Here is a 25,406-nt window from a genome sequence, read left to right on the forward strand (position 1 = left end):
ATTAGGACGGGGGCTGATGGAGCCAAGCCCTGTCCCACCAGATGATCGAAGCTGCCCCGCGGGCTCCTCCGCCGGCTGGATGCCACGCGCCCCACTCATCCCCAGGGCTGAGCTGCCAGCTTCCAGCCGACGACTACTGGGCAGCCTTGGAGACAGCTGCCACTGCTGCTGGAGCAGTGTCGGCAGGGACCCCGGGAGGACTGCCCAGAATGCCTGCCACCGGGCAGTTGAGGCGGAGCGCATGGCAGAAGCTTTCGAGGAGCGGGTGGGTGTCTTCTCAAAACATCCAGCCAGCAGAGGAGCCCACGGGGCAGCTTCGATTATCCAGCGGGATGGGGCTTGGCTCCATCAGTCCCCACCCTAATTTCCTGCCTTTTGGAGGGCGCAGCAGTTGGTGAAGGCGCTCCGAGCACAGGGCCGTCAGCTGCAGAATTCCCAAGCTGAGGCTGCCGCCATGGGAGACACCGGCAGCAAGCACAGCAAAGACTCCAGCTTGCTACCTCATTGCCCCTGTGGGTTCTGGGGGGTAAGTAAAACCAGAAATATGAGGAGGGAGGGGTAGGGAGGGAAGGAAGAAGCAAATTTGACTTTCGCGGGTGGTCTTGGAATGTATCCCCCGCGAAAGTCATGGGAACACTGTATTATCCAATGTGTTTTCAGTCAATTCAAACAGTCCAATCAGTTCAATCAATTCCATCTTGAATATTTTCTTCCTTCCATGCCATAGCTGATTCGCCTTTCTCGTAGCCAGCCAGTGTGAAAGCCAAACAGATGTGTAAAAACCAAACAGATAAGATATGTTTGTAAGCTGCAATGTCAAAGTCCTTGAGAAAAAAACAAGCTGCTATATTTCCTCCAGCCATACAATGGCTCTACATATTAAAAAATTCCAATTTTTTTTTTGGTTTTTAGTATCCTCTTCTGGTATTTAATGTTCCTCTTTGTTTATAAATAGAAAGAAAAATATAGCTTCCAGAACAAGAATTTAATGTTCCCGATTCAAAAGGGCAAATTTAAAAACAATTAGGTATCTTAAAAATCCAATCTTGGGCAATCTGCTACTTTCTGAAGCTTTCGCCGGACACCACCTTGCAAAGATAGCTGCTTCGTCAATTTCCAGCTGTTTTAGCTCTGTCAAAAATCCAATCAAAAAACAAAAATCCCAAATCCCTTTCGACCACTCTCAACTCACCATCATCGGCTTCAAATCCCTTCCTCTCTCTGTAAGTAACTCCAGCTCTTTCCAGATGTTACTGTTCAGCTTCCATCCCTGCATTGCGTTGTCTCCATGGCTGTGTCGGCTCAGGCATGGCTGCCTGGATGGTTTCACCACAGCCGGTGCAAGACCAAGCCAGTTCTTCTGGTGGGGCATGCTGGCCCCTACCAGACCTCTGGCAGTGTCCCCTGTGTTACCTTCCCTGCAGGAAGGTTCTGGTCTGGTCCAAAAGGACCAGAACCCCCGGGCAATGGGAATTCGGAGCCATTCCAAGTTCTTGCTGCTGCAGCTATCACACCCCACCCCTCCTATTCCGGATGAGATGACCAATTTGACATGTGTTGCCAAGCTTCCCATATACAGCTGCCTAACAATTGCTCTAACCAGTGGTAGCACTTTTGATCGTGTCATATTATACAGATATTTATTTCATATCAACCAGTAAGAGTTTCCATAGAATGAAGCATGCACTATTGGACTCTCCATTTCTACTTAGTCAGGAAGATATGATTGGGGAATATACACAATTTAGTTTAATGGGCAACTTGATTTTTCTTTCTGTTGCCATTCAGGGTCAATTCAGCTTGCTGTGAATGTTTTCTGACCAGAGCACTTTTAGCAGTTCATCAGCCAAACTGTGATCCTTTGGGTCATCCTTTCAGAGATATTTCCTTACCAGACTCCTCAATGCCTTCAACAATGACAGAACTTCTAATGTACTGCCCTTACTACAAAAGTTACATTCAGGGGTGCATCTGCCTTGAAAACACTCCACATTAAACTTATATAGCACAATCAAGCAACAGCACATGAAATGTTCTATAACATTTTGTATTATGCTATAAACTGTTTTATGATAATTTTGTAATAACATGTTTCATAAAATCTGCCAAATTTCAAATTTATGGGATACATGGGTCCTGGATTTTGAACATTCTGTAAATTAGCCCATTTGAGGCACCTTGATTCAAAAATAATCACTTTATGGTGCACCACTTGACCCATTTAAAGGTTATGGGAACATGAGTTTTGGTAGTATATAATACTACTAAATTTACTTTAGTTGTCTTGGCAGAGAATGCAGCTTACACGTGCATGGGGAGGAAATACCTTTTACCCCCTCAGATTTCTAAGCACCACTATATGTGCTTTGCTCTTTCCATTATATGTATGTAGAATATTCATTTAAAATTTATTTTTAAAAAGCAAATTTGGAGACCCCAAGGTAAGATAAACCAACTACCGTATTTTTCAGAGTATATGACACACCTTATTTCCTCCCTAAAAGAGGCTGAAAATTTGGGTGTGTCTTATACTTTGAATGTAGCTTTTTTCGAAGCCTTTTTTCAGCCCTAATGAGGTGCTAATGATGTTCCCAGCTCTTACCAGCTTACAATCTCACAAGCTCTTTCATTGTTACTCTGCAAAGAATGTTTTTCCAGTCCTAAGTCTTTGCAGGCTTTTTCCCCAATTCTCTACTTGCTCCGAATGTTTCCTTCCAGCCCTAACCAAGTGCTAATGATGTCCCAAGCTCTTACCAGCTTGCAAGCTCTTTCATTGTTATTCTCTCTGAATAAATTTTTTTGAGCCCTAATCAGGGGATAAAATAATGTGCTGAAGCTGGCAAAACTAAGGATGCTAGCCAGATGAATATCTGGTAGGCAGATTTCCCCCCCCCTGCTTTCCTCCCTAAAAATTAATGTGTCTTATACTCCGGTGCATCTTATACTCCAAAAAATATGATAGTGGCATATGATTTATATATTTTAATATTTGACTTGTTAAGGTAATATTTTAAACAGTGGAAATGTGTTTTATCTTGCTTTAGAATATTTTAAATATATTATTGATCTTAATTTTAATGTATAATTTATTTTTGCAGTATAAAAATGTCTTGGGATAATTAGTATAAAGAAAGAGCATGTGTAAATAACTAAATAACTTTAAAAAAATAAATTTAGATATAGAGTTGTCTAAAGGAAAATAAGAACGATCATTAATATTTATACATTATCTTTTAGGAGGCTGAATATGGTGGGCATGATCAGATAGATCTGTATGATGATGTCATCTCTCCATCTGCGAATAATGGCGATGCACCAGAGGATCGTGATTATATGGACTCTCTTCCACCATCTGTTGGAGATGATGTGGGCAAAGGATCAGCACCAAATGTTGTGTATACGTATACAGGGAAGAGAATTGCATTATATATTGGGAATCTTACTTGGGTAAGTGCTGGATTAGTTACTGCTGGATTAGTAATTTAGTCTCTAATCAGTTTAACTCATAATTATTTAATTTGTTGATAAACAGTTTTTATAAAACCTATTTGAAGGTGCAAACTTGAAACTTTTTTTCCCATGTGGAGCATAAAACTATTGCTGAACTATAACTGTGGTTGTAACATAATTTTTAGGATTTGTAATCAATAATATTTGTAAAATGAATTTGCATCTTACTTATTTTTAAAATATGGAATATGTTGGGGCGTATATTTGCGCATTATGTTGAACACTGTTGTGAATGGTGTGTTGAAAATAGTATTGTGCTCTTTTGCTGTTAGAAAATGTCATTTACAACTGTTTTGCAGTGGACCACAGATGAAGATTTAACGGAAGCAGTTCATTCACTTGGTGTAAATGATATTTTGGAGATAAAATTTTTTGAAAATCGTGCTAATGGCCAGTCTAAGGGGTAAGAATGTGTTTAAATTCAGCACAGATGTTATTTCTAAATATATGTTATAGTATATTTTATTTTGAAAGACCAGGCTGATGAATAATAGAGAAAAAATAGGTGAGAAGATGACCAGAGATCAGAATGAGAAAATTATAATGATTTTGCGGAATCGGATTAAAATAATAGCTGAGACAATCTAAAAGAAGTATTTATGAAAAACTTGGAAGATAATTTATGTAGTGAAATATTCCAATATAGTTCCATATTCTAAGTGGTTGTATATAATACATCTATGATTGCACATTGTTCTAAATCTTAATGTGTCTTGGTTTATCATGTTATTCATCTTTTAGGGATATGTTAAGAATTCTCATCATAAAAGTATATTGTCTGTCCTCCAGATTTGCTCTTGTGGGTGTGGGATCTGAGGCGTCTTCCAAAAAACTGATGGACCTGTTGCCCAAAAGAGAGTTACATGGTCAAAATCCTGTTGTAACTCCTTGTAATAAACAATTTCTGAGTCAATTTGAACTGCAATCGAGAAAAAGTAAGATTTGTTCTCTACTACTTCCTATGAACTGGAAAAACATTTTTGGGAAAAGGGTTAGAAATTACCAATTACTATATTATATATTTGAATGATTAAATTTTTTTATATAATCTATCTTTCAATATCATTTACTGAAGGTCTGTCTTGTTCAAACTATTATTGAATACTGCTGGAAATATTATGTTTCTTTAGTTTTAGTAACAAACTATTCATAGGGACTTTTAACATCTATATGGTTGCAAATTATTTTTAAAAATACTTTAGATAGAGTACAAACAACATGTTTTATTCTTTAACGGCTACATATTTCCTTAATTTCACTATTGTAATGAATTACAGTATTTTTCAGACTATAAGACCCCCCCTCCCCCCCCCCCAAAGTGGGTGGAAATGTTGCCAAGCCCCACTCACGCTTCGGACCCCACCCATTTTTACTGCAGAAAATTACTGCAGAAAAACAATTGCTGCCAACCTGCCTTCCATTAAGGACCTGTATACTGCACAAGTCAAAAAGAGGGCTGTGAAAATATTTACTAACCCCTTGCATCCTGGACATAAACTGTTTCAACTCCTACCATCAAAACATCGCTATAGAGCACCGCACACCAAGACAACTAGATACAAGAATAGTTTTTTCCCAAATGCCATCACTCTGCTAAACAAATAATTTCCTCAACATTGTCAAACTATTTACTAAGTCTGCATTACTATTACTAGTAGTTTTTTCTCATCATTCCTATCACCCATTTCCTCCCATTTATGATTGTATGACTGTAACTTGTTGCTTGTATCCTTAAATTTTTTACTAATATTGTTTCCTGATTGCTTATTTGACCCCTATGAAAATGTTGTACTCATGATTCTTGACAAATGTGTATTTTCTTTTATGTACACTGAGAGCATATGCACCAGACAAATTCCTTGTGTATCCAATTACACTTGGCCGATAAAATATTCTATTCTATTCTATTCTATTCTATTGTCTCTCCCTTCCAGCAATTTGCCTCCTTGCAGCAAACAACCTGGTCAGCTTCAACACAGCCTGATTTAGCATAAGCAGTTGATTGGCAATTGGATGGGCCTTCCAGAATACTGTTGATCAGCAGTTCCAGCTGTGCGGATTGTTGCTGCCTGTTGCTGCTTGCACGCCCCCATTTTTGGCCTGTTCCATGCAGTAGGGATTGTCATTTATTTATTTATTTATTTATTACTTAGATTTGTATGCCGCCCCTCTCCGAAGACTCGGGGCGGCTCACAACACGTAGAAACAAATCATAAATAATCTAACGATTTAAAATATTAAAGATTTAAAAAAGACCCCATATACTAACAGACATACACACAAGCATACCATATATAAATTAAACATGCCCAGGGGAAGATGTTTCAGTTCCCCCATGCCTGACGGCAAAGGTGGGTTTTAAGGAGTTTACGGAAGGCAGGAAGAGTAGGGGCAGTTCTAATCTCCGGGGGGAGTTGGTTCCAGAGGGCCGGTGCCGCCACAGAGAAGGCTCTTCCCCTGGGGCCCGCCAACCGACATTGTTTAGTTGACGGGACCCGGAGAAGGCCCACTCTGTGGGACCTAATTGGTCGCTGGGATTCGTGCGGCAGGAGGCGGTCTCGGAGATATTCTGGTCCAATGCCATGAAGGGCTTTAAAGGTCATAACCAACACTTTGAATTGTGACCGGAAACTGATCGGCAGCCAATGCAGACTGCGGAGTGATGGTGAAACATGGGCATACCTAGATAAGCCCATGACTGCTCTCGCAGCTGCATTCTGCACGATCTGAAGTTTCCGAACACTTTTCAAAGGTAGCCCCATGTAGAGAGCATTACAGTAGTCGAACCTCGAGGTGATGAGGGCATGAGTGACTGTGAGCAATGAGTCCCGGTCCAGATAGGGCCGCAACTGGTGCACCAGGCGAACCTGGGCAAACGCCCCCCTCGCCACAGCTGAGAGATGTTTTTCTAATGTGAGCTGTGGATCGAGGAGGACGCCCAAGTTGCGGACCCTCTCTGAAGGGGTCAATAATTCCCCCCCCAGGGTGATGGACGGACAGATGGGATTGTCCTTGGGAGGCAAAACCCACAGCCACTCCGTCTTATCCGGGTTGAGCTTGAGTCTGTTGACACCCACCCAACAGCCTCCAGGCACCGGCACATCACTTCCACCGCTTCGTTGACTGGGCATGGGGTGGAGATGTAAAGCTGGGTATCATCCGCATATTGATGATACCTCACCCCATGTCCTTGGATGATCTCGCCCAGCGGTTTCATGTAGATGTTGAATAGCAGGGGGGAGAGGACCGACCCCTGAGGCACCCCACAAGGGAGAAACCTAGGAGTCGACCTCTGGCCCCCCACTAACACCGACTGCGACCGGCCAGAGAGGTAGGAGGAGAACCACTGAAGGACAGTGCCTCCCACCCCCAACCCCTCCAGCCGGTGCAGAAGTATACCATGGTCGATGGTATCGAAAGCTGCTGAGAGGTCAAGGAGCACCAGGACAGAGGATAAACCCCTGTCCCGGGCCCGCCAGAGATCATCCATCAACGCGACCAAAGCGGTTTCCGTGCTGTAACCGGGCCTGAAACCCGACTGCTGGGGACCTAGATAATCGGCTTCTTCCAAGGACCGCTGGAGCTGGAGTGCCACCACCTTCTCGACAACCTTCCCCATAAAGGGAAGGTTGGAGACTGGACGATAGTTATTAAGCACAGCTGGGTCCAGGGAGGGCTTCTTGAGGAGGGGGCGCACGAGCGCTTCTTTATAGAGTGATGGAAAAACTCCCCTCCCCAAGGAAGCGTTGGTAATCTCCTGGGCCCAGCTCCGTGTCACCTCCCTGCTGGCCGAAACCAACCAGGAGGGACACGGATCCAGTAAACAGGTGGCGGAACTCACAGCTCCAATGGCCTTGTCCACTTCATCAGGTGTCACCAGATCAAACTCTTCCCAGACAGGTGGACAAGTACGTGCCCCAGTCACCTCGACTGACTCGTTGTCAGTCGACTCTGTTTTACAATTGGAGTCGAGGTCGGCCCGGATCCGAGCGACTTTATCAGCGAAAAACGTGTTAAAGTCCTCGGCACTACTCTGTAAGGGCTCCCCAACTCCCCCCTGGTTAAGAAGGGAGCGGGTCACCCTAAACAGAGCGGCCGGGCGGGATTCCGCTGATGCAATCAAGGCGGCATGGTACGCGCATCTTGCCGCCTTGAGCGCCACTTTGTAAGTCTTAATAAAAGCTCTTACAAGTGTTCGGTCGGATTCAGACCTACTCTTCCTCCATCGCTTCTCTAGACGTCTCTTCTGGCGTTTCAACTCCCGGAGCTCCTCGTTGAACCATGGAGCTCTACGGGGTCTAGCACCTCGGAGAGGTCGCAAAGGCGCAATCCAGTCAAGAGCCTCCGCTGCGGCCTTGTTCCAGGCTTCCGCAAGAGACTCTGCCGAACTGTGGACCCACAAACAGCGGCAATGGCAATTCCCACGGCCTGGGCCAAAAACAGGACACACTGAGGTTGAAAATAGGACACACAGAGGCGCCGATCTCACAGCCTGCAACAACTGATCAGCAGTATTCCAGGATATCGATGCAACCACCAATCAGCTGCTCGTGCTAAATCAGGTTGTGCTGAAGCTGCCCAGGCTGTTTACTGCTGTTTACTGCAAGGAGACAAATTGCTGGGAGGCAGAGGCAGATTCTCCCTTCTCCTGTTTTCCTCCCCAAAAGTTAGATGTGTCTTATGGTCTGGAGCATCTTATAGTGTGAAAAAATATGGTAGAGAAAGCACTGTGTTTTTAATATGACACTTAAAGCAGGACATCTTTTTTCAGACATGTGGAAGTCTGAAAAACAAACACTGCTTTAATGAAGAGCAAATAAGTGCTATATTTGTGTAAGGTCCAAAGCATTTATTCTGAAGCATTTTTAAAATGCGCAGAGTTTCACTATTTTAAAAAATGCTAACTAAACTTTCTTGAATGCTTGTGCAAGTCCCATTAATAATGAAAGAAGGTGGTGGTTCATGTATTCATGATTTTTACAACTGAGGGAACTGTTTCTGTGTTTACCTTTATGTTGTAATAGAAAATCTCAAAAATGTTTACTATTTAATTCTTTAAATTAAATAATTGTTTTCTTCTATGGATAAGTTATTTTGTTCCCTGAAGGTATGTGTTACTGTCTGTCTTCCACAGAAATAAACCAAAAGTTGTTTACTTTTTCAAGTTTCTACTGTGCCTATTGGTATGGGGAATATTTCAGACACCTGAAGTTTATTAATCAATTTAGATATTCTGCTATTTAATCAAAGTGGTGAGCACTATACAGTATTTTTCGAAGTATAAGACGCATCGGAATATAAGACGCACCTTAGTTTTTGGGGAGGAAAATAGGGAAAAGAATCTGCTTGCCAGGTATTCATCTGGCCAGCATTCTTAGTCTGGTCAGCTTCAGCACATTATTTTATCCCCTGGTTAAGAGCTTAAAAATTTATTCTAGGAGAGTAACAGTGAAAGAGCTTTCAGGCTAGTAAGATCTGGGAACATTGTTAGCACCTGGTTAAGGCTGGAAAGAAACTTAATCAGAGCAAGTTAGAGTAATGAAAAAAAACCCTGCAAAGACTTAGGGCTTTGAAAACATTATTTGCAGAGAGAAACAATGAAAAAGCCTGCAAGGTAAGAGCTGGGAAGATCATTAGCAGCTAGTTAGGACTGGGGGGGGGGGGGAGCTAGATTAAGAGTATAAGATGCACCCTAATTATCAGCCTCTTCTAGGGAGGAAAAGGGTGTGTCTTATACGCCGAAAAATACGGAAAGTATCATGAACAAAGGTTGAATCAGATTTCTGTCAGATGTGATTTGTGATCTTTATTTACAAAAATGCTTTTAGATCTTACTAAAGAATAAAAGACCATTGTATCAAAATTAAGCAACTATTTATTAAATTGTTCACGGATTTGGGAATTGCTTTTTGAAAGCTCGCAGAAACACTATAGATTATTTCATAGGTCATTTTGGGAGGAAAAAATCAGTCCACTTAACTTTAAATATACATATAGTACAGATAGTCCTTGACTTACAGCAGTTCATTTAGTGACATTGAAGTTATAACAGCACTGAAAAAAGTCTTTTTAAAATATGTCTTTATTGATTTTTCATATTTTACCTATCATAACAATTCTTTAAGCAGATCTACAGATTTTTATATACATTATTATGGTATTTAATAATTAACATGTATTTACAATTTATAAATTATTTATTTATTTATTTTATTTGACTTCTATGCCTCCCAATCCCGAAGGACTCAGGGCGACTTACAACAATAAAAAATTACAAAACAATAAAAAGAAGTCAAAAAATATAGTCTAAACTCAGAGAAGGCTTCCCTCGTGGTCCTGCCAAACTGCATTGCTTAGTTGATAGGACCTGGAGGAGGCCAACTCTGTGTGCTCTAATTGGTCTCTGAGAGGTATGTGGCAAGAGACAGTCCCGTAGATAGTCTAGCCCTGAGCCATTTAGGGCTTCATAAGTAATAACCAACACCTTGAATTATGCCCAGACACTAATAGGAAGCCAGTGCAGCTCGCGGAGTATAGGTGTTATATGGGTGCACCGGTGTGCACCCATGACAACTCGCGCGGCTGCATTTTGGACCATTTGGAGTTTCTGAACACTTTTCAAGGGTAGCCCCAAGTAGAGCGCATTGCAATAATCAAGATGGGAGGTGATGAGGGCCTGAGTGACTTTGCGTAGAGCCTCCTGGTCCAAATAGGGCTGTAACTGATACACCAGGCGAGCCTGGGCAAAGGTCCCCCTGGCCACAGCCAAAAGATGGTGTTCAAGGTTCAGCTGTGGATTCAGAAGGACACTCAAGTTGTGGATCCTATCTGAAGGGGACAGATCGAATAGTCCTTAGGAAGAAATGCTCAACCACTCAGTCTTGTCTGGGTTGAGCTTGAGCCTGTTGGCCCCCATCCAGACCCTTACAGCCTCCAGGCACTGGCACATCACATCCACCATTTCATTGAATTGGCATGGGGTGGATGTATAACTGGGTATCATCAGCGTACTGATGATACTTCGCCCAGCAGCTTCATGTAGATGTTACATAGTAGTTGGGAGAAGACAGACCTCTGCGGCACCCAACAAAGGAGAGGCCGAGGGGTGGACCTCTGCTCCCCCACTAACACTGGCTGCGAGCGACTGGAGAGATAGGAGAACCACCGCAAAACAGTGCCTCCCATTCCCAATCTCTCCTGCTGTCGCAGAAGGATACCATTGTTGATGGTATTAAAGGCCGCTGAAAGGTCGAGGAGTACCAGGATAGAATGTTCCCTATCCCAGGCCCGCCTGAGATCATCCATCATCGCGACCAAAGTGGTTTCTGTGCTGTGACCGGTCCTGAAGCCAGACTAAAATGAATCCAGATAATCAGCTTCATCCAAAGACTGCCGGAGCTAGAGTGCCACCACCTTCTCAACAACCTTACCCAAAAAGGGCAGGTTGGAGACTGGCCTATATAGTAGTTCTTCAATTCGGCTTGATCCAGGGATGGTTTCTTGAGGAACAGTTGCACAACCACCTCCTTCAATGGCTGTGGAAATGACCCCTCACTCAAGGAAGCATTAATCAACGCCTGGATCCAGCCACATGTCACCTCCTGGCTGGCAGAGACCAACCAGGAGGGTAACGGGTCTAGTAAGCAGGTGAAGGAACTCACAGCTCCAATGGTCTTGTCCACTTCCTCAGGGGTTAGCAGGTCAAACTTGTCCCAAATGTCATCTCGGTCTGAACTGCACAATTGGAGTCCAGATCATTCTGAATCTGAGTGACTTTATCTGCAAGAAACTGAACAAACTCCTCAGCTCCGCCCTGCAAGGGTTCCACCGTTTCCACCTTATTCAGGAGGGAACGGGTCACCCTAAACAGGGCGGCTGGGCGAGAATCTGCAGACGCAATAAGGGCGGTAATGTACGCAGACTTTGCCGCCTCTATCGCCACAAGGTAAGTCTTAATATAGGCTCTTACCCGTGTTTGGTCGGACTCAGAGTTACTGGTGCTCTAGGTGTCTCTTCTGGCATTTCATCCCCCAGAGTTTCTCTGTGAACCAAGGACATCTCCAGAGTCTACTACCTCAGATAGGCCGCAAAGGTACAATTTTGGTCCAGAGCCCCCAATGCGGCTTTATTCCACACCGCCGCTAGAGATTCAGCTGGACTACGGACAGACAAGTTGGGAATATCCCCAAGCTGCCTATAAAACCCTTCTGGGTCCATTAGGCGCCTGGGGCAGAACCTGGGGGATTGGTCGGTCAAAGTCCAGCCTCATCAGGGAGTGATCTGACCATGACAAGGGTGTGATGACTATACTCCTTAAAACTAGATCATTTTTCCACTGCTCCGAGATAAACATCAAGTCGAGTGTGTGTCCCCCTCTATGAATCAGACTCTGGATTACTTGGGCCAGGTCCATGGTTGTCATGGAAGCCATAAACTCCTGCGCCACTTCCGAAGTTTCGCTGAGCAACGGTAGGTTGAAGTCTCCAAGGACCGTAGGCCTGGGGAACTCCACCGCTACCCGGCTACTGCCTTGAGTAGCGCAGGCAGGGCTGTTGCAACATAGTTGTGAGGCAGGTATGTTAACAGCAAGCCCACCTGAACCCCTAAGACTCACATCCTGCAATCTTAGCAATATTGTATTATCTTACAATACTTTCTAATTTTACATCTTCATCCCACGTTTTCTCTTCAACTTTCTATATCAATCCATTTATACCACTTTTCCCATGTTTCGTAGTAATCTGAGTCTTTTGGTCCTCTAATTAAGTTCTTTGGTTACAATTTATCCATTTCTGCGCAATCAAATATTTTCTTAATATCAAAATCAAATACTTGATACTTTTATCATATTGCCTTTTAAATATTCCCAATAAAAAGAGTTCTGGGGTAAATTCCATTTTTACTCCTATTATTTCTTGTAATTGTTTATCTTTGTACAATATTTCTTCGTTTTGGGACACAGCCACTATGTGTGAAAGAAGGTGCCTTGCTCATTTTTGCATTTCAGACAAATCAAATTTAAATTAGGATATATTTTTGTTAATCTTACAGGGCCAAGTGCTAACGGTAAAACATTTTATAATGATTTGCTCCCATTCAGCCAAGTATGTTGTGTCTTACATTTTTCACTCATGCTGTCATTGTCCATTTTACTATGTCTTCGTCCCTATGAACTTGTACCAGATAATTATATATTTTGTAAATAATTTTGTCTTCTGGGCCGGTCAGAAGTTTATCTAATTGTTGAATTTCTATTTCGATTCCAATTTCTTCACTACCTTTTTTTGTATCTTGATTGGAATTGAAGATAAGGCCACCAATCTACCTTGCTTTTCCAAATCCTCTCTGCTTTTTTATTTCCCAAACTCACTCAAAATATATTTCTATTTAACCATTATAGTTGTATCATTCATGTTTGGGTAGATCATTGCCTCCATGGTGGATAGCCAATTAGGAATTTTCAAGGAATGCTTTTTTTCTGACCTCTTGCCAAATTTGCATAAATGAATCTCTAATCATATGTCTATGGAATTACTGTTGTTGTTTATTTTCTTTATTGTATAGAAATGCATGCCATCCCTTCTATAGGACATGACTTTCCTATATCAATAACTGTCTATTCCTCAAATTGATCCAATTTCTAAGTCAAACCAACAGTACTGCTTTATGATATAGTCTCTAGTCTGGGAGCCCAAAGCCACCTCTGGTTCTGCGATCTTGCAAATCAATTAATTTAATTCTCAGCCTTTTGCTTTGCTGTATAAATTTCAAAATAATTTTATCCCAGTCAATAAACATTTTTATCCAATTTTTTAGGTATAGTTTGAAATAAGTGTAATAATTTTTGTAAAATGTTCATTTTTATGGGTGCTATCCAACCTAGTAATAATAATTGCAGCATTCACCACCTTTCTTTTTCTTCTGATTTAATATCATATTCTTAGTTAATAATTTGGGTTTTTGTTTATTGATTCTGAGGCCTGCCACCTCCCCTTACTTTTCTATTTCTTTAATTAATATTGGCCCTGTTTCTTGTAGATCTTCAAAAAAGAATAGTAAGTTATCGGCAAAGGCCTGTATTTTATACTCTTATCTTCTAATTTTGGTTCCTTTAATGTTTAATAATGATCTAATTTTGTTTACAATATTTCTAAAGTCAAGATAAAAAGTAGAGATGACAATATGCATCTCTGCTGGCCTCCTTTCTTTATCTGGAATGGCCTAGTAATATTCCCATTTATTATTACCTTGATTTTCTGGGAAGTGTGTATTGTTTCTATCATTTGTTCAGAATTTTCTCTGAATTTAAATTTTTTAATTTGCCGAATCATATATTGCTAAATGTTGAATATTGTTGAATGCCTTTTGTTGAATGCATTCAGGAAAACAAATGCAGCTTGCTTTTCTGGATGTGCCTCATAATATTCTAACATGTTTAATACAATTCTGGTGTTGGTTCAAATTCGTCTTGTTGGGAGAAAGCCATTTTTATCTGAATGTATAATTTTATTTAATATTCTCTTTGTTATTTCTGCCATAACGTTCATAAAAATGTTATAGGTGGTGTTCAACAATGTTACGCTTATAGTTATAATTTGATTTGCATTGGCACTTCCTTTCACAATCATGATGATGAACGCTTCCCTCCACAAGTCTGTGATTTTGCCTTTCGATAGAATTTCATTATACAAATCTAATTATAGTAGTTGCAGTGATTCTCCTGCATTTCTGTAGAATTCCTCCAGAAGGCCATCTGGTCCAGGAGATTTGTTACTTTTTTGCTTTTTGCTTGCATTTTTTCCCATCAGTGTTATTTCTCTGTTTAACTTTATTTTGTCTTCATCATCTAATGGCGGCATACTTCCTCCCTTTAGATATTAATTTATTTTCTTTCTTTCTTTCTTATCTTGTTTGTATACATTTTCAAAATATCCTGAGGCAATTAGAGTCTATTATTTCATTATAATCCACTATGTAATTATTCCACTATGCATATCTTTTTATAACCTGTCATTATTTTTCCGTGGGTTCGCCTATAAAATTATTTTTGGTTTTTATTGGGTGCATATATATTTACTAGGAGCATTGTAATGTAACCCATCTTAATTTCAAGCATTAACAACCTTCCTTTGGGATATATATATTCCTTTGTGGGGTGCTTCAGGGGTTGGTTCTCTCCCCCTCCTTTTTAACATTACATGAAACCGCTGGGTGAGATAATCCAATAACATGGGGAGAGGTATCAGCAGTATGCTGATGATATCCAGCTTTACATCTCCACCCCATGTCAATTCAGTGAAGTGGTGGACGTGATGTGCCGGTGCCTGGAGGCTGTGAGGATCTGGATGGGAGCTAACAGGCTCAATCTCAACCTGGACAAGACTGAATGGCTGTGGGCATTGCCTCCCAAGGACTTTTCCATCTATCCATCCATCCTTAGTCATGGGGGATGTGACATTAACCCTCTCAAAAAAAGTCCGCAATCTAGGTGTTGTCCTAGATCTGCAGGTGAGATTGAAACAACATCTCAGCTGTGGCTAGGGGTACTTTTGCGAAGGTTCACCTGGGGCACCAGTTGCGGCCCTATCTGGATCGGGAGTCTCTTCTTGCAGCCACTCACACCCTTGTCACCTCATGTCTCAAATATTGCAACACGCTCTACTGGGGCTATCCTTGAAAAGCATTCAGAGACTACAATTGGTCCAGAACGCAGCCATGCCAGGTGTTGTGGGTGTGCCTAGGTACACAACATCACATTAACACTCCACGAGATGCACTGGCTCCCAATCGGTCTCCGGACACAATTCAAGGTGTTGGTTATCACCTTTAAAGCCCTACATGGCTTAGGGCCAGATTATTTACAGCACCGCCATCTGTCGCACACCTTCCAGTGACCGATCAGGGCCCACAGAGTTGGCCTTCTCAGAGTCCCGTCAGCTAGACAATTTTGGTTGGTGGGGCCACAGGGTAGGGCCTTCTCTGTGGTGGCTCTGGCTCTCTGGAACCAACTGCTCCTGGAGATCCACACAGTCCCCACCCTCCTGGCCTTCTGAAAGGCTGTGAAAACTTGGCTTTGCTGGCAGGCCTGGAGCCGATGAGCTATACTATCTAGCTCTGGCCATAGGTATGAATGATTTATTTTGAAGTTTTAAATTGTCACTATATTGTTTTAAAATGTACGCCACCCAGAGTCCGGGAGGAGCTGGTTGGCTTATAAATTAAATAAATCAAATAAAATTAAATTTCCTTAGGGGTTTTTTTTTGCTTATAATACTATTTTTTTCTTCTCTGCCTAGTGATGCATTGAGTTTGCCTAGTTTTTGACATTTTAAAAATCTTTTTAATGTGTTTTTTTGAAGACACAATGTCTGCCTTTTTATTAATTAATTTCATAAATATTTTCCTTCTTTTTCCTAGGTTATATAATCCTTTTACATTTATTGATATTAATTTGGTTTTTCTGAATTTTCTTAACTCTTTATAGATATTTCATTTTTGATTGTTTTTGTGCCTCTCTTGTGTTCTGTTTCTAATTCCTTGTATCTATTTGGGCGGTTCTTTAGATTATTTAGTTCGTTCCTTCCTTTCCTCTTCTTTCGTTTCCTGTCTTTCTTCTTGGGTTGCTGGTTCCAATCTCTCTTCAATATTTGACTCTTCATCTATTCTTAATAATCGATCATATATCTCTTGGGCTTACTCTAAACTATCTACTTTTTCTGCCTTCCCAGGTAATTATCACCCCTTCTGGAATTATCCATCTCAATAGTATGTTCTTTTTATTTAACATGGATTCCAAGAACTGGTAATCTTTCCTCTGTTCGCGCACACATGTTGGAACCTGCTTTAATGTAATTACTTCTTATATATCAGTGGTTCTTCTCTCATGGCTTTATAGATAATATCTCTGTTTTTTCCTAGCAAACTTTATGTGAACTTCTCAGAGTAGGTGGTGGGGTTTGGCATAATTTGTTTGAACACCTCATCTAGATTGTCTATTATTTTCTGCCTATCCTGGAGTGTTTCCGCTATCATTAATCCTTCTAGCTCTTCTTTCTTCTTTCTTTGTCTCAATAACATTCTGGAACCATAGGTCCATTTCCAGAGTTATTAGGGAATTTCCTAGTTTTTTGTTGGCTATTGTCATTTTTGGTCCATCCATCCTATTTTTTTCTCGGTTTGCTCGGCCTTTGTGTCCAAGTATTTAATATGCTGTTCTTTTTTAAAAATTGTCCCTTGTATCGATTATATTCTGGTATCTAATTTCTGAATATCTGACTTCAGCTCTACATGATTTTGTGATATTACCTCCTGTAATTTCAGCATGGTTTCTTGCATCATTGTGAGTGTAGTGTTCATTGTCTGTATCACTGATGTCCCATCTACTTTTTTGGCGGTCAGCATCTCCTCTTGAACACTGACTAGCAGGCGAAGCTGTTGCTACTGTAGGGTTAGACAATACAATGTTGTAGTGAGAGAGTTAGATCTTATGAATATTACTATTTTAATTTTGATTTTAAGTCTTCTATTAATAATCTATCAATATTAATAAACTTATTTTCCTGCTGTTGGTCTTATAAAACTTAATATATTCTATAAAATACTCAATTATAATTATATACTAATAATACATTACATATAATAATAAATATCATTTATAATATACTTAGTCCCTGTAATGTATTTATTTATATTGTACTGTGAATATTATTAGTAAATATTAATTCATTTGATATATTTTATACAGAATCAATTATGTTAATATGTCTATAAATTAGCTTTTAAGTATATAAATAAATTCAATGGTCAAATAATATTTTAAATAATAGGTCAGATAAGTAGAAAGAAGGGAGAAAATGTATAATATAAGAAAGAAAAGAAGGAAGAGTAAATACTTGACCTTAAAAAATAATAATGTCACAATAATCTAATCGATATTCTACAGTTCAATAGTTACTTGTTCCTATATGTTAACCTTACATTACTCACAGATACAGGCTTCAAATTCCAGGATCTTTCCAAGTTCCAAGGTTGTATTATTACAGTCTTGCTTTCAATATCACCTCTGACAAATTTGCTCATCATCTGTTCCTTTTGACACGTTTTGTTTCCATCTTTCTAGTTTTGTAATGTTCGCTACTTTGTTCATTCTAAATTACCGCCTTCCGTTAGTCCTTGATTTAATCCCTTATCTACACACAGATTTCTTTTTATTCTTCTCTAGTACCCTTCTTCCATTTGGACTTTAAACTCTTTGATCTTTTTATTTAAATCACAGCTTCTCATTTCCAGCCAACTAATTAGCATATGTTCTGCTACATTCCCCTTCAAAAATGTTGTTCCCCATCTCTTATCCCACACCCACTGATAATTTCTTATTCTATTCTGGTCTTTTCTTATATTTAATCTCGATTTTGGCAGTTTCTTTTCTTTTACCAATTTCCAGCTTTTGCTTGCAGTTGCTGCTAAATTCCATCTGGAGCTTCCTTCTTGCCATGAAAGTTTAGACCACTCACTTGACAATTCCCTCAGTGGCAAATATGGGAGTCCTCTCTTTTAACTCAGGCATAGACTGCTGGAATAATTCTGCTTCCATATCTGTTGTGGTTCATTATAGCTTTGGGTCCGCCATGTTATAATAACATGATTGTACATATTCCCGCTGGATTAGAGAGGGTGCCCTTCGCTCCAGCGGGCAGTTGCCTCCACCATGCTGTTGCTCGGGATGCCCCTCTTTTCCACCATTCTGTGCCCCAGAATATTTCTAAATGCAAAATAAAGCAGATTCAAAGAACGGAGATTGTCGTTTTCCTCCTGCACCAGCCAACGTTACCACCGGAAGTCCTGAAAAAAGTCTTGTTACCATTTTTAGTACTTTATGACCATAGGGGCATGCCCATTGTCATGCTGGCAATTGACTCATATTTATGACTGGGGTTTTCTTTTGCACCTTTCTGACAAGCAAAGTCAATAGAAAATCCAGAGTCACTTAGAGACCATTTTATTTATTTATTTATTTATTTATTTATTTATTTATTTATTTATTTATTTATTTATTTATTTATTTATTTATTTATTTATTTATTTATTTATTTATTTATTGAATTTGTATGCCGCCCCTCTCTGTAGACGGGGAAGCTCACAGCAATAGTAAACAATGTAAAATACAAATCTAATATTTAAAAAACTAAAAAACTCATAATTAAAAAACATACACACAACATACCATACACAAATTATATAGGCCTGGGGAAGATGTCTCAATTCCCCCATGCCTGACGGCAGAGGTGGGTCTTAAGAAGTTTACGAAAGGCAAGGAGGGTGGGGGTAATCCTAATCCCCGGGGGGAGCTGGTTCCAGAGGGTCAGGGCTGCCACAGAGAAGGCTCTTCCCCTGGGTCCCACCAGTTGCAGTGGATTCACTTAACAACTGGCAAGAAAATGGGTCACCAGAAATTTTAAGTTTAATTGTGATTATAAGTCGAGGACTACCTGCAACTTGAATTCTAGCCTTAAAATATTTTAAGATCTTATTCTGGTAAATAGAAAAAAACTAGAGAATGTCAAATTCTTTTTTCCGCAGTAAAACTTTCTTTGTGCAATTTTCTTTCCAAATAGAAACATATATTGTTAACTTTGTCAACAAAAACATACAAAGCAATACTCTTATTAAAAAACATGTTGCCTATAAAACATAATTGCCAAGGAAAACTATAATTGACAAAGAATTAACCAATTTAAAAGTCTTGTTAATTCCATAGTACACTTCAAAGACTTTATTTCATTAACTGCAGCTACACAATCAGGCCAGATGTCGGGTGAAGGAAAAGCTGGTCCCCCAGGAGGCAGTTCACGAGCAACTTTTCCTCCAACTAACAGAGGGAGGGGCCGTTTTCCAGGTGCCCTTCCTGGAGGGGACAGATTTCCAGGACCAGCTGGACCCGGAGGGCCTCCTCCACCTTTTCCAGGTAAAGTATTTCTTACTATTTTTTAGTTTTGTTGTTCTGCAGAGGTAGGAGCCTTGAGTCTTTTTATTTTGTTTCTGAAATTTAGGAGTAATGCATGATGATGAAATATTGATGTATTATATATTGAACCAAGTCTTAGACACAGTATAACACAGTTTTGCAATAAATACTAACAGAAATGTAAAATATTTTAATATTTGTTGCTGTACTGCAAGCTAATGGTTTCTCCTATTAAAATGTAGATATTCCACTTGTTTTCTTTGAAAAGATAGTCAGTTTAGAATAGAATTAAATTCCTTTTAAAGTTGCCTAAGTTGTTAAAAGCTTTCCTAAATTGTTTTGTTAAATAAAAGGAATACAACAACATAATTTATTGAATATATATTTTACCTGATTTCCAGCGACACTCAGCAGTATGGTATAGTAGCTTTATTTATAAGTTTTCTTCCATATTTGGTCATTTTTATTTTTATTTACTTTGATGGTATGCTTTTTCTATCTTCTACTGTTGATACTTCCTTCTGAGTCTATACTCAAATTGAGAGCGTTTTAAATAAAAGGGACAGAAAAAAACCTGCTTTTAATAAACAAATAGCAAATTAAATGGTATCAATATGATTGCTGTTATTTTTATTTCTTTATCTTTTTTTTGCCTAGAATTAGAATCTGATATTTATTTGGATTTTATCTATTAAACAGCATACTTATTGCAAATGTTTTATTTGGAGAAAATATGGGCAGTAGAATATTAATAATAGACATTTTCCCTCCCTCTTTAGCTGGACAGACTCCTCCACGTCCACCTCTAGGTCCTCCGGGCCCACCAGGCCCACCAGGTCCTCCTCCACCTGGCCAGGTTCTGCCTCCTCCACTAACTGGTCCTCCTAATCGTGGTGACCGTCCCCCTCCTCCAGTTCTGTTTCCAGGACAACCATTTGGCCAACCTCCATTGGGTCCACTTCCGCCTGGTCCTCCACCTCCAGTACCAGGCTATGGTCCTCCACCAGGTCCTCCACCCCCACAGCAAGGTCCTCCGCCACCTCCAGGTCCTTTCCCCCCTCGTCCACCTGGTCCTTTAGGACCACCCCTTACACTGGCTCCTCCTCCTCACTTACCTGGGCCGCCACCAGGTGCTCCCCCTCCCGCCCCGCACGTGAATCCAGCTTTCTTCCCCCCACCAGCCAACAGTGGCATACCTACATCAGACAGTCGTGGTCCACCACCTTCAGACCCATATGGCCGACCTCCACCATATGACAGAGGTGATTATGGTCCACCAGGCAGGTGAGTATGCCCTTTTCATTTATAACATATTTATTGACAAGGGAATTTCGGAGCCTGTTCAGATAGTATTCTCTCATTTTGGACAAGAAATATTCAACATCTGATGTCATAATTAAAACAGTATTTTCCTAATTTTAATCTCTCTCTGAGTATTTTATAACTTTGGGATTTCTAATGTTCTTCTGCTAATAAGAGTTCTAGAATTCTCTGCAGTGGGGAAATCTATTTAAAAATCTATTTATATATCTATAGCTTTTAAAAAATAAAATAAAATAAAATAAATAAATCAATCTGTCATTTTGCATTAGAAAGTGATACAAAAAGAAAATACGTTTCACCAGGGAAAGCCTGCTAAAACAAATTTGAAGCTCATAATTGCAAAAAAAGAGTATACAGAGCTCACCCATATTTTAACTGAATAGTCATTGTTCCTCTTTGTTACTATTTGCTTCCCATGGGTATTGTGCCACCTGCTTACCAAAGCAGTGTACCAAACAATTGATTAAAAATGCTGCTTAGGTCTTTTGTCTTCCATTCATTTACATATTTATTTGTTTTTGTCCTTTATATATAAGCCTTTTAAAGAATGAATTATGAATATTGTTTTTATGAGATATATTAAAACTTTCTTGCCTTCTGTAGATTTGCTTTTATCTTTAAATATACTGTACTTCCTTTAATGAGTCCTTTACTCACAGTTAACCATTATGCAGGGAGATGCTTGTTACTTATATAACAGACATGGCTTTTGCTTTCTTCTGCCTCTTATACATAGATACCATCTGCTCTGGAATGTTAAAATTCACTATTCTGTTGGACGCAGTTCTCTCAGTGTCATGATAGCCTATAATAAGTTCAAGTATCTACTGTCTTAAGATTTAAGTAACAGCTTGACTGGTTTGAAGAGTTAAAGTTGTTTTGGACCCTGTGTGGATACAGATTGCTCTGCAGTTGCAGAGGGCAACCATGCAATCCTGAAAAAAGAAGTATCTGTGTTTATGGAGTTATTGCAAGTACTATAAGAGTGCACTTACTTATACAAAAGCACTTTTTCCTTTCAGATTCAAAATACTACAAAGCTCTACTAAAGTAATCAAAATTAGAAGAGTCCACTAAAAAAAGCTATGTGGATTGTCTTACTTTTCAGTCTGCTGTACCTGTATCTGCTGTAGCTGTACTGTATATAGGGATCTTATTTGCAATATCTATTGTCTAGATCAGCGTTTCCCAACCGGTGTGCCGCGGCACACTAGTGTGCCGCGAGACATGGCCAGGTGTGCCGCCAAGCTCCAGCTGGGCGGGGCGCTGCCAGTACTTCCGTCCTGGGGCTCCCGCTCGCAGCTGTCCCCCGGCTCCTGCTCGATGCCGCGGTTTTCGGCGCTCTCCTGCTGGGCCCCAAAGAAGGAAGGCAGGAAGAAGGAGAGCTCCATTCTTTGCGCCTTTTTCCCGCCTTCCTTCTTTGGGGCCCAGCAGGAGAGCGCCGAAAACCGCGGCATCGAGCAGGAGCCGGTTGACAGCTGCGAGCGGGAGCCCCAGGACGGAAGTACCGGCAGCGCCCCGCCCAGCTGGAGCTTATCTGGCGTCGACGGCAAGTGTCCTTTGTGGCCCGGCGGGAGGGCACTGGCGATGGGAGCGGGGGGGGGGTGGCCGCAGCGGCCGCAGGCAGTCGCAGGGAGATGGCGGCGGCGAGAGGGAGCGCTCTCTCTCTCAGCTGACTGCAAGCGGGAGCCCTGACGGTGGCGGTTGGACGTGCGGCAAGTGTCCTTTGTGGCCCAGCGGGAGGGCACTGGCGATGGGAGCGGGGGGGGGGCGGCCGCAGCGGTCGCAGGGAGATGGCGGCGGCGAGAGGGAGCGCTCTCTCTCTCTCAGCTGACTGCAAGCGGGAGCCCTGACGATGGCGGTTGGACGTGCTGCTGGCACTGCGGGCCTGGCATATACAGTGTCCAGCAGCACGTCCAGCTGCCGCCGTCAGGGCTCCCGCTTGCAGTCAGCTGAGAGAGAGAGAGAAAGAAAGAGAGACATATAAGAGAGGCAGAGAGAGAGAGAGACATAGCAAGAGAGGCAGAGAAAGAGAGACAGAGCAAGAAAGAGAGGCAGAGAAAGAGAGATAGAGAAAGAGAGAGAGAAAGAGAGACATAGCAAGAGAGGCAGAGAGAGAGAGAAAGAAAGAGAGACATAGCAAGAGAAAGAGAGAGACTTAGCAAGAGAGGCACAGAGAGAGAGAGAAAGAGAAAGAAAGAGAGACATAGCAAGAGAGACAGAGAGAGAGAAAGAAAGAGAGAGAAAGAAAGAGAGATAGCAAGAGAGGCAAAGAGAAAGAAAGAGACATATAGCAAGACAGTGAAAGAGAGAGAGCAAGAGAGAAAGAAAAAAGCAAGAAAGAGATAGCAAGAGAGACAGAGAGAGAGAGAGAGCAAGGGAGAGAGAAAGACATAGAGGAAGGGAAGGAGGGAGAGAGAAAGAGAGCAAAAAAGAGAGGAAGAAAGAAAGAGGGATGGAGAGAGAGAAAGAAGGGAAGGAAGGAAAAGAGAGAAAGAGGGAGAAATATAGCGAAAGGGAGGAAGAGAGAGGGTTTTTTTGTCCAAACTTTTCTTTACCCCCCCCCCCCGCCCCCCCCCCCTTTCAGTGTTCCCCAGGATTTTGAAAATATGAATAATGTGCCGCGGCTCAAAAAAGGTTGGGAAACACTGGTCTAGATAAACCAGCCATTGTGATAGAGAATCTTTTCAGATGGCACAATATATGAGAAAACACCCATTAGAAAATAAAGGGTGACAATAGGAATATTGTTTTGAGTAGTACCTTTTCAATATTCAGTTTATGAATATGTATAGTGACTTCACATGACTGCTTCACCACTCCATATTTCAGTTTTTAAAATCCACTTATTTTCTAGCTTCATTTTAAAACATGCTATAGGTTTATGGTTTTTCTTCATATTTATTTTTGATGGTATTTATATTATGTTAATGTTATAGCACCTCTCAAAATTTTATTGATTGTGATACATAATTTTTGAATGTTGTAAGTATATCAGTGAGGCTTTGTGGGCATGAAAAATTGTTAAATAAGTAACATATTTTTTTCTGAAACATTGAGTCCAGTATTTAATTTATTTGTTGAATTTAAATCTAAAAATTTTAAATATAAAATGTAAGAAAGCTTATTTTTATGAAGTTAGAGCATTATGCATAATTGCTTGAAAGAATATGCAAAGAACTCAATACATTTCTATTTTTATATAGAGAATAATTTAATAAGCAAAGGAGGGCTGAGGGTGGTGAAAGGAGAAGTAGAACCTCTGCACATAATGACCAATATTTTCATGATGATCTCAACTACAATCCATAATTATATTTAAATTGTCAATTATATATCATAGGCGTTTCACTGGAAATAACATGTCCATAAGAGAACAATTACATATGCCATTGTATTGGAGACAAACGAAAAATAATACTCAAAACGCAGGGAGGTATGAATTTTTAGACATTTCCTCTTATGCTAAATCAGCTATAGGATCTTGATCCACTTCTTGCTCTTAAGAGGATAGAATTGCTTATTCTGCATTTTCTTTCTACCAGAAAAACTAACATTTGCAAGAAACATTTCTCAAAAGCAATTTAAGCCATATAATTTACAATGCTGGAAGGAATATGAAGAACATATAGTCTAACATCACACACGGCATGATCTCCTTTTTAAGTGTCTCAGTGAAATTATGTGATTTTGATTTGTATTTGTTACAAGCTGAGGGGAGGAGAAAACAGGTTAATTAATTACATTTTGGGTGTAGCAGAGTGCCTGTAGAAGGGAAGAGGGGTACTCTATTCATATTGTCAGTCTTCAAATCTTGTAAAGATTGACAGAAGTCACAAAGTTCAAAAGGGCACTAGTAGAATAAGTTAACATTTTCTATCTCCAATTTTAGGTAAATAAGTAATTAATCAAGTGTGTAGCCACCATATTACCTTGCTTATATGTACTATATCATAACAGAACATAGAATATTTTTAATTCTTAGCACAATTTATTCATTGTTATAAAAATATAAGCATATGTATTAAGGCCATACTTGTTTATTGGAGCAACTTTGGTTTTGTACCTGAATTATCATTGACAGAAGTTTTGTAAGCATCTGAAGTTTTCTGAAGATGGAAAGCACTGCATAAATATATCAGAGTTGTTGCTTCTTTTGTGATAGTATACTTTTTTTTCTCTCTAGCTTGCAGGTTTTGCATTGCAAAGAAAAAGCTTTCCTTTATGCGTTTTGCTTATAATTTCATACTAAAATTACTGTAATAATTGTGCTGCTGGAAGTAAATAAAATTGAACTTGTGTCTCTTTGCAGAGAAATAGATGCTGCAAGGACACCATTAAGTGAAGCAGAATTTGAAGAAATTATGAATAGAAATAGGGCTATTTCTAGCAGTGCCATTTCAAGAGCTGTATCAGATGCAAGTGCTGGTCAGTATATTTTAATTTATGACTATTTTGTTCTATAATCTGTATTTACATGTAAGCAAGAGATGAACTAGAAACAATAAATATGGGAAGTAAAGATTTCTGATCAATGTATTATAAGCATGTTTATTTCTTACTGCTATGCTTATCTAAAGGACTGGTTCCTCCTATGTGAATTGAGACA

At 40.3% G+C, this 25,406-nt stretch overlaps 1 protein-coding gene across 4 annotated transcripts in view; it reads left to right on the top strand.

Annotated features, from left to right (window-relative positions):
* Nucleotides 1-25,406, top strand: part of CPSF6 (cleavage and polyadenylation specific factor 6) — a 58,391-nt gene that overhangs the window by 10,503 nt on the left and 22,482 nt on the right. For 2 of the 4 annotated variants that reach the window (XM_070755685.1, XM_070755686.1), the window contains exons 2-8: nt 3,238-3,447; nt 3,810-3,913; nt 4,300-4,445; nt 19,301-19,474; nt 20,254-20,758; nt 24,141-24,233; nt 25,110-25,225. In XM_070755685.1, coding sequence (XP_070611786.1) covers nt 3,238-3,447; nt 3,810-3,913; nt 4,300-4,445; nt 19,301-19,474; nt 20,254-20,758; nt 24,141-24,233; nt 25,110-25,225 — 1,348 coding nt within the window. The remainder of the gene's footprint in view (nt 1-3,237; nt 3,448-3,809; nt 3,914-4,299; nt 4,446-19,300; nt 19,475-20,253; nt 20,759-24,140; nt 24,234-25,109; nt 25,226-25,406) is intronic. The other 2 variants (XM_070755688.1, XM_070755687.1) reach the window with 1 other exon arrangement.

Source organism: Erythrolamprus reginae, chromosome 6 (assembly GCF_031021105.1).
Source record: "Erythrolamprus reginae isolate rEryReg1 chromosome 6, rEryReg1.hap1, whole genome shotgun sequence".
NCBI lineage: Eukaryota > Metazoa > Chordata > Lepidosauria > Squamata > Dipsadidae > Erythrolamprus > Erythrolamprus reginae.